The sequence below is a fragment of the Acomys russatus genome, chromosome 17, assembly GCF_903995435.1.
Source record: "Acomys russatus chromosome 17, mAcoRus1.1, whole genome shotgun sequence".
Taxonomy (NCBI): domain Eukaryota; kingdom Metazoa; phylum Chordata; class Mammalia; order Rodentia; family Muridae; genus Acomys; species Acomys russatus.
This window is the reverse complement of record NC_067153.1, coordinates 47519060-47537017: the sequence shown is the minus strand read 5'-3', so window position 1 is coordinate 47537017 and position 17958 is coordinate 47519060. Positions and strand designations below refer to the sequence as shown.

The following is a 17958-nucleotide window of genomic DNA, read 5'->3' as shown; positions in this document are numbered from 1 at the left end:
AAACTACACTCACCATAACAAAAAGATGATTGACTATAAACTTAATTCATTACAGCAAGAAACTCGGATCTAGCTGGGTAGTGGTGACGCACACCTTTAATCCCAGCACTTGGGAGGCAGAGGCAGGCTGATTGCTGTGAGTTGGAGACCAGCCTGGTCTACAGAGCAAGTTGCAGGACAGCTAGAATAGTTACACAGAGAAACCCTGTCTCAAAAAAACTCAGATCCTTCAGTGTGACACTGACACTTGTATACTGCATTTATAGCCAGCAGAATGTGATTTTTCTATTATTTGATCAACTTTAATATTTACCTATCTACTCCTGAAAGCAGTTGGTAAATGTGTTTTTAAAAGTGAGGAAAAAATAAATAAAGCCCACTGATGAGCCTGTAATCATGTAATCACAACACTTAACGGGCTGAGCAGGAGGATGGCTGTGAGTTGGAAGTTAGCCTGGCCTACAAGGTAAGACCATCTCAAAATACCAATAATAATTAAAAATAACCTCTTTCGGGCTGGAGAGATGACTCAGCGGTTAAGAGCACTGACTGTTCTTCCAGAGGTCATGAGTTCAATTCCCAGCAACCATATGGTGGCTCACAACTATCTATAATGTGATGATACCTTCCTCTGGCCTGCAGATGTACATGCAGGCAGAGCTCTGTATACATAATAATAAATAATAAATCTTTTTTAAAAATCTCTTTCTGTGGGAATCTTTGCATATATGAATGCAGGTACCCACAGAATCAAGAAGAGGATGACTTGGGGTTGTTATGAGCCACTTGATGTAGATGCTGGAAACTGAACTTGGGTCTTCTACAGAAGTAGTATATGCTCTTAACTGCTAAGCCATTTCTCCAGCCCTCAAAAAAAAAAAAAAAAAAAAACAACCAATTTTCACAAATGTATGTATTTTTTTTTCATTAAACTCATTCAAAAGTAGTCATTTTATTTCATGTTCAGTGGCAACTCAAACTAAACATTCGTATTACATATATCTACATGTTGTCATAGCTAAAGAAAAGTTGAGCACACAGGGTTGACTTTAAAATTTTATTTATAACCAGTGACATAAAAGACTTGTTGTTCCACACTTCAAAAGGGGTAGAGGGTTGTTAGCCTGTGTTCCTTGTTCTTAATTATCCCTGTCCCCTTGGGAGCTACAATGCCATCCGTGCAATGTCACAGGCAGGGCTTGGCAAGATATCAAAGAGCTTGGTATCATATCAAAGATGGGTAGCCTCAAATGAGCCATGCAGGGCCTGTTTCCAAGAAATCTTTCAGGACTACTCTGCATAACATAAGAGCCTTTGCCACAGGAGCTATCTGAAGAGCTCTGGGCATGTGCAGTGATCCGAGCATGGTGTTTCCCCAGAAGTAAACCTTGAATGTAGTTAAAATGAATCAAGCCCTTTCAAAGCACTGCCTACCCCAGCCATGTAAATCTTAATATGAACCATGGGAAGAGAGGAGAACAGACAGGACAGGCCGTATCCTCGAGAAATAAGACTTAGAGAGCTTAGAACTTCTGAAAGTTTACAACTTAGTCTTGTGCTTCACATTTAACTTGTAAGTCACATAAAGACTTTGAAAATGGTCTTCAGTCTCTCTGGACAGACAAATCTACCATTTCTTTGGAACAGAACTTACTGAAATAGCACAATTTCAAAGAAACCCAATTGATCTAGTCATCCCTTTAAAAATGACCATTTTCACTAGTGGAGTCAGTGCCTCTACTATCCACTTATTCTGTTGTACTTAACAATTTAACCAACACATCTTGTAAAAACTTTCTACAACAAAAGATGTTTCCACATAAAGATATAAAATATAAATGTTTATGTCTTATTTTCTCTTTGGCAACTACTGTTGCTTGGACAGTCTTCATTCTCCTCCATGTATTAGGAAAAATAACACCCTGACATAAGAAAACATGGAAAAGGGAAAAGGGAACAATGCCAGGCACATCCCACCCCCACCCCCCAATTTGGTCCCTGAGGTAGCTGTCCATTAGTCCTTACAGAGTATACCTGAAGTGTGTCCATGTCACCTCCTGAGCAGCTAAGCACACAGTGGAGCTCTGTCATTCAACCTCAAAGGCCACACACCCACAGGCTCTTGCGGTATGTGACAGTTCCATATGGAGTCCTCTGTACATTCCTCATCATTTGGGCATGGCACTGTGGTTACAGAAGGCTGGTTTTCAAGTTTCAAAGTTTTAAAAATTTCAAGACCCTCCAGCATCATCTGTTTGAGCAAAAGAAATATCAAAGCATTTCAGTTCAGCTAAAAAAAAAAAAAAAAAAAAAAGTATATCAGGATTTCTGTTTCAGCAACTACCTCACCTGCTGAAAATTTTGAAGACTTTCCATAACAGGTACAGTAGCCACTATCTAGAGCTATCAATACTATCAAGTACCAGGTATAATATAGGTTGTAAAGACTTACAGGAATCTCTACCCATGCACTTCAGTGCTGTTTTCTGGTAGAATCAAGACAGAGCAATTTTAGCATACATGCAGTGACAGCCTGTTTTAAGTATGGATAAGAAATGAAGGCTCAGAATGAACACACAATTCAACTGCCACATGGATAGAAACACCAATCCTCAGGGGATCTTCAGGCTCCAAGTGTGGCCAGCAGGACTAAGAATGTGGCCCTTGGCCTTTCTCATCCACATGCAGAACAGACCAAAGCTTTCTGCATATCAGAGACCAGAGGCATTTCCTCAAGCAGACATGACTACCTGGGGAGAGGCAAGGCTGACTCAGTTGCTATTATTCAGGGACAAGGCTCTTTCTGGGCATCAAAGAGGATCCCTGGCCCACTGCTCTATGGCACTGTCTACCAGGTAGTAGCACTGGTACCTGAACCAACAGCATTCATAGAGATCATGAACATGTAAAGCCTAGTATACAGGTGACAGTAGGAAAATGAAAAGAAAATGAAAAACCAACCCACAATTGCCTGTTGAAAACAATCACTGGGACTTCACACATCAGCAAACTGTGGAGATGCTCAGATATGAGGAAAACCAGGAACATGAAGGAGACTGATAGAAAAGCAGCACAGACAGTGCTACCCAGAGGCTGCAGCTGAGGAACTACTCTGCTCTATTTTAGTTATACATGTACTTGCCAACTAAAAACACAATCCGAATGAAAGAGCCAAAGAATTTTGTCCATACACAAAATTGATAGATACAAGTACCAAATGTACTGAAGTTATACAAATCTGGAAGGAGCATGTAGTCTGCAGCAGCTGTTCCCAGCTACTGTCCCAGAAGGACCTCAACTCACTCCCCTGATAGACATCTGAACTAAGCCTCTACGGCCTCCTGTCCCAACTCATCAATTCACACTGCAGATAAAATTTAACGTCTCGTTTCATTTGACTAGGCAATCTTTGTTCATTGTGACTTTTTTTGTTTTGTTTTTTGGAGACAGGGTTTCTCTGTGTAGCCTTGGCTGTCCTGAACTCGCTTTGTAGACCAGGCTGGTCTCGAACTCACAGTGATCCACCTGCCTCTGCCTCCTAAGTGCTGGGATTAAAGACGTGCGTCACCACCGCCTGGCCTCATTGTTAACTCTTTATCAATGACAGATGAATTAAGCAACTCATGCTCTTGTTCTTGGAACATATAGCTTACCCAAAATGCACTAGTATCCCTCATCCAAAGTGTTTAGGACCCAAAGGCACTTCAAATTTCTCAATTTTAGGGGCTTGGGAATCTTTACATAGAATTTAAGCGATTGAACATCCCTAATTGGAAATCTAGAATGTTTCCAAATCTATAACTTTAAAATAAGTATTTTTATTGATTGGTGTGTGTGTGTGTGTGTGTGTGTGTGTGAGAGAGAGAGAGAGAGAGAGAGAGAGAGAGAGAGAGAGAGAGAGAGAGAGAGAGAGAGAGAGAGAGAGAGAGAGAAGATGCCTGAAGAGGCCAAAATAGGGCATCAAATCCTTTGGAGCTAGAAATTACAGGTGGTTGTGAGGCACATGCGCACTGGAAATTGAACTCAGGGTCCTCTGCAAGAGCAACAAACACTCTTAGTCACTAAGCCATCTCCCCCCAAACCCAAAACCTCTGATTTTACATTATGAATGCTCAAGCTCTGTCACAGTACTGATCAGACACCCACTGAGGAGTTAGCTTTGGATATTCAGTGTGTCATCAACATGCTAACTTTTCCAAAACTCTGGAAAATTGTTGGAGAAGAGGTGCACAGGTATTTAAGAGTAGTAGTTCAGATACATACTTGGGTTCCCCAGCCCAACTCCTTTTTCTTCTCTTCTCTGTTGTTTTGAGGTAAGGGCTCTTATATAGTTCAAACTAACCTCAATCTCATGGTACTCCTGCCCCAACACACATGTGCTAGGGTTCATTAGAGATGATCGTGACACTGAAGGCTGAGATTTGCTTCTGTTAGTAGGAAAACTCCTACAGTCACAAGTCTACCCAGTGCTTCAGGAATGAAGTGGTAATGGATGATCAGAGCAGCCTCTGGGGCTTCAGACTTGAAAAGGCTTCTCACAACAGTACACAACAGATGAACGGAGCAAGGACAAATAAGAGACTTGAAGTCACACTATAAAAGAAAGAATTTTAAGCTGGGCATAGTGGCACACACTTGGGAAGCTGAAGCAGGGACATCTTTTGAGTTTGAAGTTAGCCTGGCCTACATGTGGTGAGTTCCAGACAGGCATACATAGTGAGAACCGCATCTCAAAAAACCCCAAAATTTAGATGCTGATGGTGAAGCTCATTGTGTCTAGTATGTAACAAGCCCCCTGGTTTATATCCCCAACTCCAGATACTCAAAAATAACAATAAAATTCTAACTTAGTGCTAAAATACAGAGAATCTCTCAATGTGTTTTAATGAAGATTGAAAATAAAAATTGAGAAGCACTAAAGAGCGAAGCAGAGGTGGCACACTCACTTAATTCCAGCACACAGGAGGCAGAAGCAGGCAGATCTCTGTGAGTTCGGGGCCAACCTGGTCTACAGAGTGAGTTCTAGGACAGCCAAAGCTTCAAAGAGAAACCCTGTCTTAAAAGCAAACAAAAAAGAAGCACTAAAGAAAACTTAAAAGATAATAATCCAAGAGACTCCAGCTAGCATGCTTCCCAACATGAGAGGGCAGAGAATATGCAAAGAATAAATAATTAAATTGCCAATATGAGACAATCAAAGGCAGAAGAATGGAGTGTTCAGAAAACAATCATTTAGCTGATACTGAGCATAGATAAGAAGTTACAGCCTTGGTCTGCTAACACTATATACAAGCAGAAAGGAGAAAATACAGATGCCTTTGATAAAGTAAATTCTTTTATTTTCCACCTTTTAGGACACAGATAGTGGAGGCCTTCCTTCCTTTTTATCCTGCATCTAGATGCTTGACAGTGGCAGTGTTAAGAGCCAGAGCTTGGGAGTAAGGAGAAGAGAGAGAGGAAGGGAAAAGCCCTTCAGAGCTCAATCAACAGAGTCAAACGAAACTAAATAAACCCAGTACTAAATCCTTAGAGAGAAATTATAGGAGGGGTAGAGACCTGAGTCTTTAGCCAGATCACCTTTCCTAATATCGATGGAAAGAGTCTACTGAAATGAGCAGCTGAAAGTTTACAAGTTTATATACACCTCAGTGGGAGAGAGAACAAAAAGCAAGAATCTAACGTGGTTTCTTTCTTTTTCTTTTTTTTTTTTTTTTTTTTTTTAGGTTTTTTTGAGACAGGGTTTCTCTGTTTAACAGCCCTGGCTGTGCTAGACTCATTTTGTATGCCAGGCTGGCCTCGAACTCAGAGATCCACTTGCATCTGCCTCCCAAGGCCTGGGATTAAAGGCATGCGCCACCACACCTGGCCTGAAGTGGTTTCTTTAGAGATTAATGAATGTGGGCACTGCAGTTGGTGGGGAAACACTCACGCAGTGTTCTCTGCTTGCTCACTTGGTATGAACAAGTGGGTGTCTTTTGCTCGTGAAAACTCACTGAGCTGGTGCTACATCAACATCACTCCCTTGTTTTCCTTCCACTCCATTACTTAACTAGAAATGTTGGGAAAATATAGGACCTCTAGCTAGTAGTGTGAAGGGCTGTGAGATCCTTCCCACAGACTAGGGCTGCTGGAGCAAAGGAGTAATTACAGACACCTACAGAGCTAAGCTAGTTCCCCACAGAAACAAGTAATACCTACCGCTGTCTGACTGTCGGACTTTTTTTGTAACTTCAATTCCATTCTCTTCCAACTTCCTCTTTGCACAATCCTGACATGCATTACCTTAAAGAAAAAAAAATATTTTAAAACATTAAGATATTTATAAAAATTAATTTTTAAAACTTTACATTAAAATAAAGGCAGCATGAGGGTAAGAAATGGGGTTAGTTACCCTCTAGGAATCTACTTACATCCTTGTAGATCCTTGAAGTTGTCCAAAATAAATCAAAATACAGTTTGCCTGCTTTTTATGGTATAGATATGCAGTATCTCTCAAAACCTCATGGTTAAAGGTCCGCAATATAGAACCCAAGAGTTAGGCTCCTGGGGGCAGTGATTAGATTCTGAGGGCTCTAACCTAATCAGCGCTATTGCTGGAAGGTAGAAGCCTGGCTGGAAGGAGTCAGTCACTGGGACATGCCCTGTAGAGCACCATGCCTCCTACATTCACACTCCTCTCCCTCTCTTGCTACTCTCAAGTGAGCAGCTTTCTTCTGCTGTGTCTGTCTTGTCAGAGGCCCAGAAACTATGGAGCCGGGTGACTAAGGACTCAAGCCTGAGAGCCAAATATCTATTTTAAGTTGCATTTCTCCAGTAATTTGGCACAGAAAGGCCAATTTGAAACTGGTGCCAACAAGTGAGGTCATGACTGAACATGTTCTCCAGAAGCCTTTGGAACTAGTTTGCAGGAGAGATTTACAGCAGTTTAAAGAAACACGTTATGACAAGCTAAGAAATGCTGAGTAGTCAGACGCCCAGGATGCTGGTGGGAATGCAAACAGTAAGGGCTGCTCACAAGCCAGGTGAAAATGACGACTCTAGGGGTTTAGCCTAGAGGCCATTCATTTCACATCCTAAAAAGAAAGAAAGAATTAATTGTCCACATTGTGCTTATGCCCTAAGCCAGGTATGGTGGCACACACCTTTAATCCCAGCACTCAGGGAGGCAAAGGCAGGCAGATCACTGTCAGTTTGAGGCCAGCCCAGTCTACAACGTGAGCCCAGGACAGCCAAAGCTACACAGAGAAACCCTGTCTTGAAAAATCAAAAAGACAGGGGCTGGAGACATGGCTCAGAGGTTAAGAGCACTGGCTGTTCTTCCAAAGGTCCTGAGTTCAATTCCCAGCAACCACATGGTGGCTCACAACCATCTATAGTGCCCTCTTCTGGCCTGCAGGCATACATGCAGGCAGAATACTGTATAAATAAATAATAAATAAGTAAATCTTTAAAAAATAAAATTTAAAAAAAAAAGCAAAAAGACAGACTAAATCGTGAAGAAAACCGCAAGGCTGCATAGTAGTATTCAGGCGGTGGCAACAGTTATTACTAGCTGCTTTTCGCCAGCTTCACAGAGTTAAAGCAAAAGAAGAAAAAATTAGCAGCACTTGGGGGGCAGAGGCAGGCGGATCGCTGTGAGTTCAAGGCCAGCCTGGTCTACAAAGTGAGTCCAGGATGGCCAAGGCTACACAGAGAAACCCTGTCTCGAAAAACAAAACAAACAAAAAAAAAAATTAGGAAGCTTTGCAATTTGGCCAAAAAAATAGGTCACTGGAAGTTAGGATCAAGGGCAGTGTGGATGCCAATTAGGGCCAGCACCATTTAAACCAAGCCCCATACTTTTGTATCATGACAACAGGTAAGATAAGTTGAAGATCTCCCAGAAATTGGCTAGGGCTATCAATCACAGGCTCATGTTACTGCTGGAGCTTCCACCCAAGAGCTCCAGGGCTGTTTGCTCAGAGATGCCTCATCCGCCCAGTAGGCACACAGAAGCTCCTGCGGCTGTGGGCCAGGTTACTGCTCCTGCTGGCAACAGTGTTTCCTGTCTGGTCTTGCAGATAATGGGATGCACAAGTTGTGGAGTCCTGGAGGCTTCTACCCATATCTGATAAGGAAGCCAAAGAGGCCAAACAATATAAAGGGCCAGGGTCCCTCACCACCCACAGGAAGGATGCGTGAAGCTGAGCGAAGCCAATGCTGTGATGCAAGCACCAAATGGCAGGAAAAAAGCTGCCAGCAACAAGCAGAGCCAGCCCAGGAGGCCACGGGATAGAGCTACCTCAACCATTTGAGGTCAACCTTGTACTTTGTGCCACGAAGTATGATACACTTCTTAAGCCTCCTAACCGAGCACCACCCACTGGAGACCAAGTATTCAAATGCCCAGGACTTGTGGGGTCGTCTCTTTCAGACCACCACGCACTCTCACTGCAGAGCCCATCCTAAAACTCACTTCTGCAGGAAGTCTGTACTGAATGGGCTACTGGGTAGGGTTTGGCTGGAGAACACAGGTCACTGGAAGCACGTATTTGAAAGGTATGTCATGTTCCTGGCTCCTCCTCTGTACTCTTCTCTGCCTTACCATGCACAGGAGGGAGCTGTGTGACCATGGCTGAAACCATATAAGTCCTTCCTCAAGTTTCCTCAAGTATTTTGCCACTGTGATGGCAAGTGACTAACACACTAGCATAGAATCTACTTCAAGGAGTCAGCTTCTGAATCTGACTGCGGCACTGGCCAAAGTTTCCCTGAATATACTGCTTATTTTATCTTCCTTTGAAAACTACCACTGCTTTCAAAGGAAAAGTATTATTCTAGGACTCACATTTAAGGAGAAAATCTACAGCCAAAACAAACAAACAAACAACAACAACAAAAAAACAGACATGGAAAGCAGAGAGCAGTTCTTCCCAGTCCTGGCTTGAGCCATTCCACCACTGACACATACTGACATATACTGGTCCTAACTGTCCCTACACTGCCGCATTCATCCTGTCTGGACACACTGGTCAACAAGCAGGCTGTGCAGAAACCCTTAGAGTGACTGACTCAGGCAGCAGAGACATCCTGCTTACCCTGCCCACTGCTGAGTCATCTGTTTACAAACTGGAAGCATCAAAGCCAGAAAGAACATTCACACTTCAAACAAGTATTAAAAGAAAAAAATATATATATGAAAGGTCACATAAAATCAAAGGTCACCCTAGATTCCTGAATCCTTCGCTGACAGCATAATCCAAATAGAACACTCCTCTGGTTTCCTGTAACTCTTGGTTCTAAGGCAGAAATTATTCTCTGGTGTCAGCAGACAGAACTGGACTTTGTACCTTTACCATGGTGGGGACTGTCTGAAGGTATAGCTATCTATCCTCTCTTTCCTATTTAATAAGGCAAATTACTGAATGTAAGGAACACATTCACAATTTTACCAATGGTGAGGAGTAGAACACGGAAGCAAAAATCAGGTGAGCAAAGTAAAGATCTGCTTTACCCAGTAAAGTGGTGCTGTCCACTCGCTCAGCATCTGCAAAGAAAGGACACAGTCAGCAAAGCCAAGACTTGGCGTGCTCCTCCTCCTCAGGCCTGGAAGGATGGCAAAGGCCACCCCGAGGTCATCCACTGCTTGGGACAGGCTTCTGCACCAAATGCATCGCATGCCAGCCAATGAACCCTGCCTGTGTCACTCCCTTCTTCCCCTGGCAGGATGGATTCAAGAAGTCACTACATGCCCATAGGAAGGTTCTGGGTCTGGTCTGCACATGGCGTGAGGTACAGTATCCACAACAGCTAATGTCACTCTCATTGTCAGTAGGCATCCTTGCCAATTAGGAAAGAACACAAATACAAATGTCTTTCATGGCAAGCACAGATGGAAACCCCAGTGACCTTTTAGTCCTCTGGCACCTTGCTGAGTCCACTCAGCTGCCAGATCCTGGAAAAGGAGCATCAATGGGGATAGGAAGCAGGTCAGCCCCTTACTCTAGGTGCCCATGGCTGGAGAGTCTGACGAGGTACTGGGCAGGACAGAGGCGGGCAGGATGAGGAAAGCCTCTGAAGATCTATGCACACATGCACACAGGGAGGCCAAGACATTTCTGTCTGTGTTAGTCCAGGATCAAATTCCAGCTTGAAAGTCCCGGCACACACTGGGCAAACATTCACCTTTCTCAGCTGATGCCACCTCTAAAATCATCCAGGTAACAACAGGTACTGATATTAAAAATGAAGAGCAGCTGGGCATGGTGTGCTCACCTGTAATCCCAGCACTCGGGAGGCAGACACAGGCAGATAGCGCTGTGAGCTCTAAGACAGCTAGAACTACATAGTGAGACCCTGGCTCAACAACAACTTAATCCCAGCACTCAGGCAGACAGAGGCAGTTCAAGGCCAGCCTGGTCCACAGAGTAAGTTCAGGACAGCTAAGGCTACACAGAGAAACCCTGTCTCAAAAACAAAACAAAACAAAAGCAACAACAACAATAATAATATTGCAAAATTTATAGTTGTGCATGACACAGCTCTACAACACAAATTCACCTTCCCACGCCCAGTAATAAACTACTACCCTAATTACATATTTACTCATAAATGAAATAATCCAACTGCACTATTATTAGCAGCTAAAGTGCTACGGTGGTAGAAACTTGTGGCTGCCATACTATGCCTCTCACCAGTCTCTGCTAACCTTATTCCACTATGTGGTGAGGCTCTGGGTTTCTTGTTACCATGAATGGCCAGTCAATACAGAACTTTCCATGCATGCTGTCATTCATGTTTTATGACACTGAAATCAAAAGCCATTAATTCTCTTATGTAAAGGTGACTCTGTCAGTATTTCCCATTATTGTGGTCTTTCCTGGCAGAGCTCTGACTCCCCAGAACGGCCAAAGAGCACAAATGAGAAGTATGCTGTGCTCTGCACTGCACAGAGATGTGCACTGAAGGGAGAAAAAAATCAATACCGTCAAATTTTTCCTGTGTGTTCCTAGTTTTAGCTTTAAAAATGTAGTGACACAGGCCGGGCATGGTGGCACATACCTCTAATTCCAGCACTCAGGAGGCAGAGGCAGGTGGATCACTGAGTTCAAGGCCAGTCTGGTCTACAAAGTGAGTACAGGACAGCCAAGGTTACACAGAGAAACTGTCTCAAAAAAAAAAAAAAAAAAAGTAGTGACAGGACGATAGTATATGATTTTTACATGATTACGGTTTAACTATCACAACCAATAAAGCTGGCCGAGAGCTTCCCTTGGCTGGGGTGGTAACCCTGAAACATAATCAGTGTGCCCTACTTGCATACTGTCACTATTAGACCAATCGCCCCATCTTCTACTTTTAAATTCAGAGGCATTAAAAAATAACTACATTGGTAAGTTTTCTGGTATCACAGGAGGAACAACAGAAGAACCCAGGAATTACGCTCAGAAGGCAATGACAGAATTCCACACCTGGGCTTCGCTGTTTGCAGATCTGCGTGGCAAGGTCTTGCACATATCCTGGGAAAAGGTCAAAACAGTCCCCATAGGACACCACTTTAATTCCATGCAAAAGCATATCTGCCTGATGCTTAAAGAAATGGTCTTCGTTCTCCTTGAGCACTACCATATAGTGCTCTAAGTCCACTTTATTTGGCACCGAGTACAAGAAGAGAGCTTGGAATATCTGGTCACGCAGGGTCTCTCCACAGCCCACAAACAGGAATGACTTGGTGCGGTACAGGTTTTGCAGGACTTCCTAGAGAAAGCCAACGAACAAAGGAGGACACCTCAGTGAAAGAGAGCAGGAGCGCATAATTCACAGAAAGCGCCCTATGTGTTTGTTTATATCCCATCTTGTACTCACCAGCCTTCCCCAAGAGCCGTTCTGAGGAGCTCTGAAAGGCCGTGCGCTCTTGACATACTCAGGTCAACCCCATGCTGTGATCTGCCCAAGCTAGGGTGAAGCTTACTGAGAGGCGCCTCTCAACTAGGACAAGGAGGAAGGAGCAGAGGAGGGTGCTGGCCAGCCTGCCCAGCACGAATGCGCCTCCCAGTGAGGACAGCCTGTGTTACACCTACGGTTCACCAAGTCAGCTCACCCAAGTCAGTGCCTAGACTTAAGTACAACCTTAACTCACTAAGGCATAAAACAAGAGCATCAAAATGTTCTGCATTCTGCCGGGCGTGGTGGCGTACACTTTTGACCCTGGCACTATGGAGGCAGAGGCAAGGTGGGTCACTGTGTGAGTTCCAGGCAGCCTAATCTACAGAACAAGTACCCACTGGGGCTACACACTGAGACTCTGTCTTGGTTCAAAATTGTCTGCATACAACACCCTGGAAGCAGGAGTGGACAGTGAGCTGGATCCCGCAGTAGGAAAGGGTAGAGAAATCCTGGGAAGTGAAGGCCAGAGAGCTGGGAAGGGGAGCAGACACAGTAACCCAAGCACAGACTTTGAGGGCCACTCAGAGGAGCAGCAGTCACTGCTTCAGACATGAAGGCCCCTCAGCAAGGCCAGCACCACCAGAGCGCTTGCTCATGACGAGGGTCTCCACAGCATCATAACTGCCAGTCCTCATCTCCTGACACCATCCCTAATGACAGAGGCCAGTGAAGAGCTCGGGGAGGGAGCAGATCCTGATCCTGAGCGTATCGCAGCACAACAGCACAACAAGGGATCCAATGTCTCCAGCCTCTGTGGGCAAGTGCATTCGCTATGTACATGCACACACAAGGGTGCATACATACGTGTAGGTACGTGTACACACACACACACACACACACACACACACACACACACACACACACAACACACACAAATTTCTTTTTAAAAAATAAAAAGGCAAGCTGGGTGGTGGTGGCACTTGGGAGGCAGAGGCAGGCAGACCTCTGTGAGTTCGAGGCCAGCCTGGTCTACAAAGTGAGTCCAGGACAGCCAAGGCTACACAGAGAAACCCTTTCTGGAGAAAAAAAAAGAAAAGAAAAAGAAAAAGGTATCAAAGGTATCAAATACCTTTAATTCCAGCACTCAGGAAGCAGAGGCAGGCAGATCTCTGAGTTCAAAGCCAACCTAGTCTACAAAGCAAGTTCCAGGACAGCAAGAGTTCTGTAGGGTGACCCTGATTTAAAAAAATAAAAAAGCCTATCATAAAATAGTCAAGAAAATCTTTCAGAAAATCAGGCATTAACTGGTTTTGTCTGCTGCGCTCCCATGAACTAAGGACATGCACATGTTAGGCAAGAGCTCAGCCAGAGCGCAATTCAGACCTAGTTTTAAAACTAGGATTGAGAAGCTCCAAACACTGCTGGGTAAAGGAAGGTAAGAGCTACAGAGAGAAGACAGCTGAGTAAACATGGAGACCTGAGGAAAAGAGACCACCAGAGAGGGGACCACAGACTTTGCCAGTCCCTGGCAAGAAAGCCCCTGTGAGCTAATGATGGCACCAAGAGAGAGGTTTGCTCTTTCTAAGGAAGCACGCATTTCCTCCTCAAGCAGGTGTGCCTTGAGCATCTATTCAGAATGCAGCGCCATACCAGGGCCTAGAGACATAGCTGTCAACAGGAAAATATGGCCTGAACCCAGCAGCCGTGAGGAACAAGATCAACTAGAGGACCAGAATATCTGGGAAACACTCAGACTACAGCCAGATGGCTGGTTGCCACCATCAGTTCCCCAAGCAGGCTCCCCAGGCCTGGTGAAAACAGACTTACCATGACTTCTGGATCTTGAGTGACATCTTTATAGCCCGAGGGATCCAGTACCATCCCACAGGGATCTGTGTACAAGCCATGAATATGAAGAACTCCATACTTGATGTGGCCTCGGGCCCACTGAAGGACCTATCAAAAACCAAACCAAGACAAAGAAACAGCCTCCTGTTATTTCAAACCAGACACAAGAAGAAAACTATCTGAAAAAGCAAACGTCCCCACTCATGGTTACAGCTTTACCACAGAAACTGCTGCTTGCAGTACCCTGTCCCAGCGCCTCAGCGAGGTCTTCTTTAAAGAGTGTGTGGAAGGGGCTCTGCTCTTCCAGCAACTTAAGTGATGCTCGGGAGCTGGGCCTTCTTAAGTCACCTGTGGTTAACTCGGCTCTGTTGTTGTGGGGCTGCTGCTGGGTTTGTTTCCATTTCTGTGTTCTGTGGTACCCAGGTCCTTCACATGTGTTAGATGAGTGTTCTGCCCCCCAGCTAAAGTGCCAGCTCTGTCACTTTCACACCAGTAGAAATAGATACAGAAAAGGAACATTTATCAAACAGCCCCCTACACTCACTTCAGTTCAAATTTACAGAGCCAAGCAGAACACACTCCATGCCTATGCAACTGTCTTTCAGTATGGGGCTTCTCCATCTGCAGGCTCTACAGAGAGACTCTAGTGTAGAGGATCTAGCAGACAATTCCTACCCACACCTGACTATTCATTTCCACAGGTGCTGTCATGCTCAGCCACAGCCTGTGCCCACAACCAACTGAAGACCAGCTACCACACAGAGCATGCGCCACAACGCAGTGGCCAGCAGCACAGGTGGCATGTGAATCACCAGTCACCCATAACACAAGCATATCACAAAAGCAAACTTGCCAAAAATTAAAATGGTTCATACAGTGAAACTTTGCTCGACCTTGGCAATAAAAGAGAAAAAAGAATTTTCACCTCCCAGACAGGAATACACTTGGCTTTTTTGGTTTGTTTTCTATTTGAGACAGGTGCTCAGACTTGCCTCAAACTCACTATGTAGCTCAGAGTAGTCTCAAATTCATAGTAATCCTCTGCCTCAGCCTCCAATGTGCTAAGATCCCATGTGTGTACCACCATGCGGGCTTGCTTTGTTTTTAATAATGCCACTGCTAGGAAGGAACAGGAAACAGGTGTTCCCATACAGAGCTGGGGGGCCAGGAGGGATACAACTGCCTTCTAGAGCTCTAGAATTACAGGCACTACCATGAAGGCCAAAGTCACTTCAAATAATTTCTTGGGGGCACTTCTCCCTCAGAACCCACACTCAGAAGTTCTTCCTTACTTCTACTTAATAAATCTACGTTTACTCTTTAAAAAATAAAAATACTATAGTTTGAATGAGAATGGCCCTTATAGGCTCATATATTTGAATACTTAGTCCCCAATCAGTAGAACTGTTTAGGATTAGGAGGTGTCGCCTTATTGGAGGAGGTGTGTCACTGGGGATGGGCTTTGAAGTTTCAAAAGCCCACAGCAGGCCCAGAGAGAGAGAGAGAGAGAGAGAGAGAGTGAGTGTGTGTGTGTGTCTCTCTCTCGCTCTCTCTCTCTGCCTCCAATGTGGGGATCAGATGTAAGCTCTCAGCTACTGCTCTAGGGCCATGCCTACCCGCCTGTTGCCATGCTCCTTACCATGGAGGTCACAGACTCACCCTCGAAACTGTAAGCAAGGCCTCAAATGCTTTCTTCTACAAGGTGCCTTGACCATGGTGTCTTGTCAAAACAACAGAAAAGTAGCTTAGACAAATAGCTTAATGAAACCGGGCATCATGGAGTATGCTTGTAGTGCCAGCACTTGGGAGGCAAAGGCAGGAAGATTGCTATGAATTCAAAGCTAGCATGGTCTATCTAGTGACTTGCAGCCCAGCTTACAACTATATAGCATAAACAAGTCTGACGAAACAAACAAAAATAGCTAATGGAAACAAAGCCCAGTGGTGTGCACCTGTAACCCTAGTACTTGGAAGCAGAGGCAGGTGGATCCCAAGTAGGAAATCTGCCTGAGCCGTTCAGCAAGTCCCTGTCTCTAAAATAAATATTAAAGGGGAAAAATTAAAAACAGAAATGCCTGCATACATTGCAATCCAACTGTACAAGAGAAAATCCACACTAAGGATTGTAGGTGTTTTCTTTTATGCTTGCTTTATTGCCCATATTCCCATGTGATGTCTAATCAGTAAATGTACGTGAGAAACGTCTGCAGGGCATTGGAGGCATGACACAAGGGGAAGGGCAGGACTCCTTGGCTGCTTGAAGGAATGGCTGTGTGGCATCTGGGAGTAACCCAAGGTCTTGTTTCAGGGCAGGCACCAGTAACGTGTCCACACCAATGACTTCCCTGAGCCTCCTGCCCACCTAGCCCATACCTTCGTCTTGTCCTTCAAGTCCAGGGACTCCATGGGCCTGCTCTGCTGCTGCCCGAAGATCTCCAATAGGTTGTCATAGTTGGTGGTGAGCACCATGGTGCCTCTGTCCATCAGGCTGAGGATGGACTGCAGCACCACAGGGTTCTGGATGTGCTGCTCCAGACTGTCAAACACCTCCATCAGGCAGTCCTGGAAGAAGTTGGGCTTGGTGTCGCCTGTACGCTATGGAGAGGTAGATCAAGAGTTAACAGCACATGCTGGGCGTGATGGTACTTGAGGCAGAGGCAGAAGCAGAGGTGGGTGTACCTTTGTGAGTTCGAGGCCAGCCTGGTCTACCTAGTGAACTACAGGCCAGCCAGGTCTGCGTAGAGAGATCCTGTCTCAAAAACGACAAGAAGAGAGGAACAGTAGAGCTCCGTAACTGCTGTGACTAAGCTGACGGCCTGTGATGGCTCACTCTTACAAAAAGAAGGAATGAAGTCAGCCTCAGGGGAGCACAGTTCAAGTGCAAGGACATAACACTGCAGCAATGAACATGATGCGAAATGCAAGGCAGAGAGGGAAGGGGGTGTAGTTACTGCTGGGTGAGAGTGGGCAGGTCAAGGGCCCATGAAGGTCTCTCTGAAAAGCAATGTCCAGCCAGAGACCTGAAGGAGTCTCAAGACTGTTGTAAGCAGGCGGGAGCAAGTGCAAAGGCTGCAGTATTAGTGAAAATGAGTCCAAGGTCAGCAAAGAGCCTGGGTGTGGCTAGAAGAGGAGGGGACCCAAAACCAGGGCATAAGGCACTGTGGAGAGCCCCTACTTTGCAGTGGGGCAGAGAAGGTGGGGAGCTGAGGGCGGTGAGTGGGGAGAAGTGCTGACAGCAGATAGCTCGCTGAAGGAACCAGGGCAATGGGTTGAATGGGACGTGCCTAAGAATCAAGAGACCACACGCTCCCCAAGAACACTCCTAGCCCTGGCTTCCTACAGCAGCACTCAGTCTCACAGTTAGTACAACACCAACGGCCCACAAGTAAAGACAAAACCACCAGGCAAGCCACCCTTAGACCCTCCTTCTCCTAGGAGGCTGTGTGGGCCTCATACTGAAGCTACTCCCCTGAAGTGCCCGGTGGCCCTCATCCTTACCTATAGCACAGAACCCCCTAATAAAACCAACTCCGGCTCACAAACCTGCCAGCATGCCAGGGAGAGGCCTGCTGACAACCTCACCTGATTCTCCTTGAGAGGGTGGAACAGGGCACAAGGCTAAGAAGCATCAGGTGGAGTTTCAGATGTCTCCTGACCGACAGTGATCATCAACATAATGGTCTCTCCCTACGTGAGCCACACACCCTCCGTGCTGCCCAGCCATCCCACAGGTTTCCCTGGCCCAAGGATTAGCCCTCATCTTCCTGTACAAGGCATCAGCACCCTTTATCTGCCAAGGGCCAGAGAGTAAACCTGTTAGGCCTGTGGCCACAATTCCTACTGCAACTACTCAAGCTGACCTCTGGCATGAAAGCAGGCATAGACAACGTGCCAACAAGAGGGTATGGGCACATGCCAACACAATTTATAGATAGCTAGCAGGTCAGGTTTGGACCAGGCCCTGCCTACAATGGCAGCTGTCCCTGATTAACAGAACACCCACATTCAGCATAGCTACCTAATGAAAACATCCCCAGCCTAGTAAGGTGAGGTGCAGCACTGGGGTGAAAACAGTGATCTATTTTTAAAGAAAGAAAGAAAGAAAGAAAGAAAGAAAGAAAGAAAGAAAGAAAGAAAGAAAGAAAGAAAGACAGCAACAACAAGAAAAGAAAGGAAGGAAGGAAAGAAGGAAGGAAGGAAGGAAGAAGTCATCTAGTGACTCAGTGAAGGCTCACAGCCCCATCT

General features: G+C 45.3%; 1 protein-coding gene across 2 annotated transcripts in view; it reads right to left on the bottom strand.

Annotated features, from left to right (window-relative positions):
• Positions 1-1425: 1425 nt before the first annotated feature.
• Fam118a (family with sequence similarity 118 member A) overlaps positions 1426-17958 on the bottom strand; it is a 28439-nt gene continuing 11906 nt past the window's right edge. For both annotated transcript variants that reach the window (XM_051160136.1, XM_051160135.1), the window contains exons 4-9: positions 16087-16308; positions 13693-13821; positions 11451-11736; positions 9494-9526; positions 6199-6282; positions 1426-2251 (exon numbers count right to left, since the gene is read on the bottom strand). In XM_051160136.1, coding sequence (XP_051016093.1) covers positions 2232-2251; positions 6199-6282; positions 9494-9526; positions 11451-11736; positions 13693-13821; positions 16087-16308 — 774 coding nt within the window. In that variant the 3' untranslated portion in view covers positions 1426-2231. The remainder of the gene's footprint in view (positions 2252-6198; positions 6283-9493; positions 9527-11450; positions 11737-13692; positions 13822-16086; positions 16309-17958) is intronic.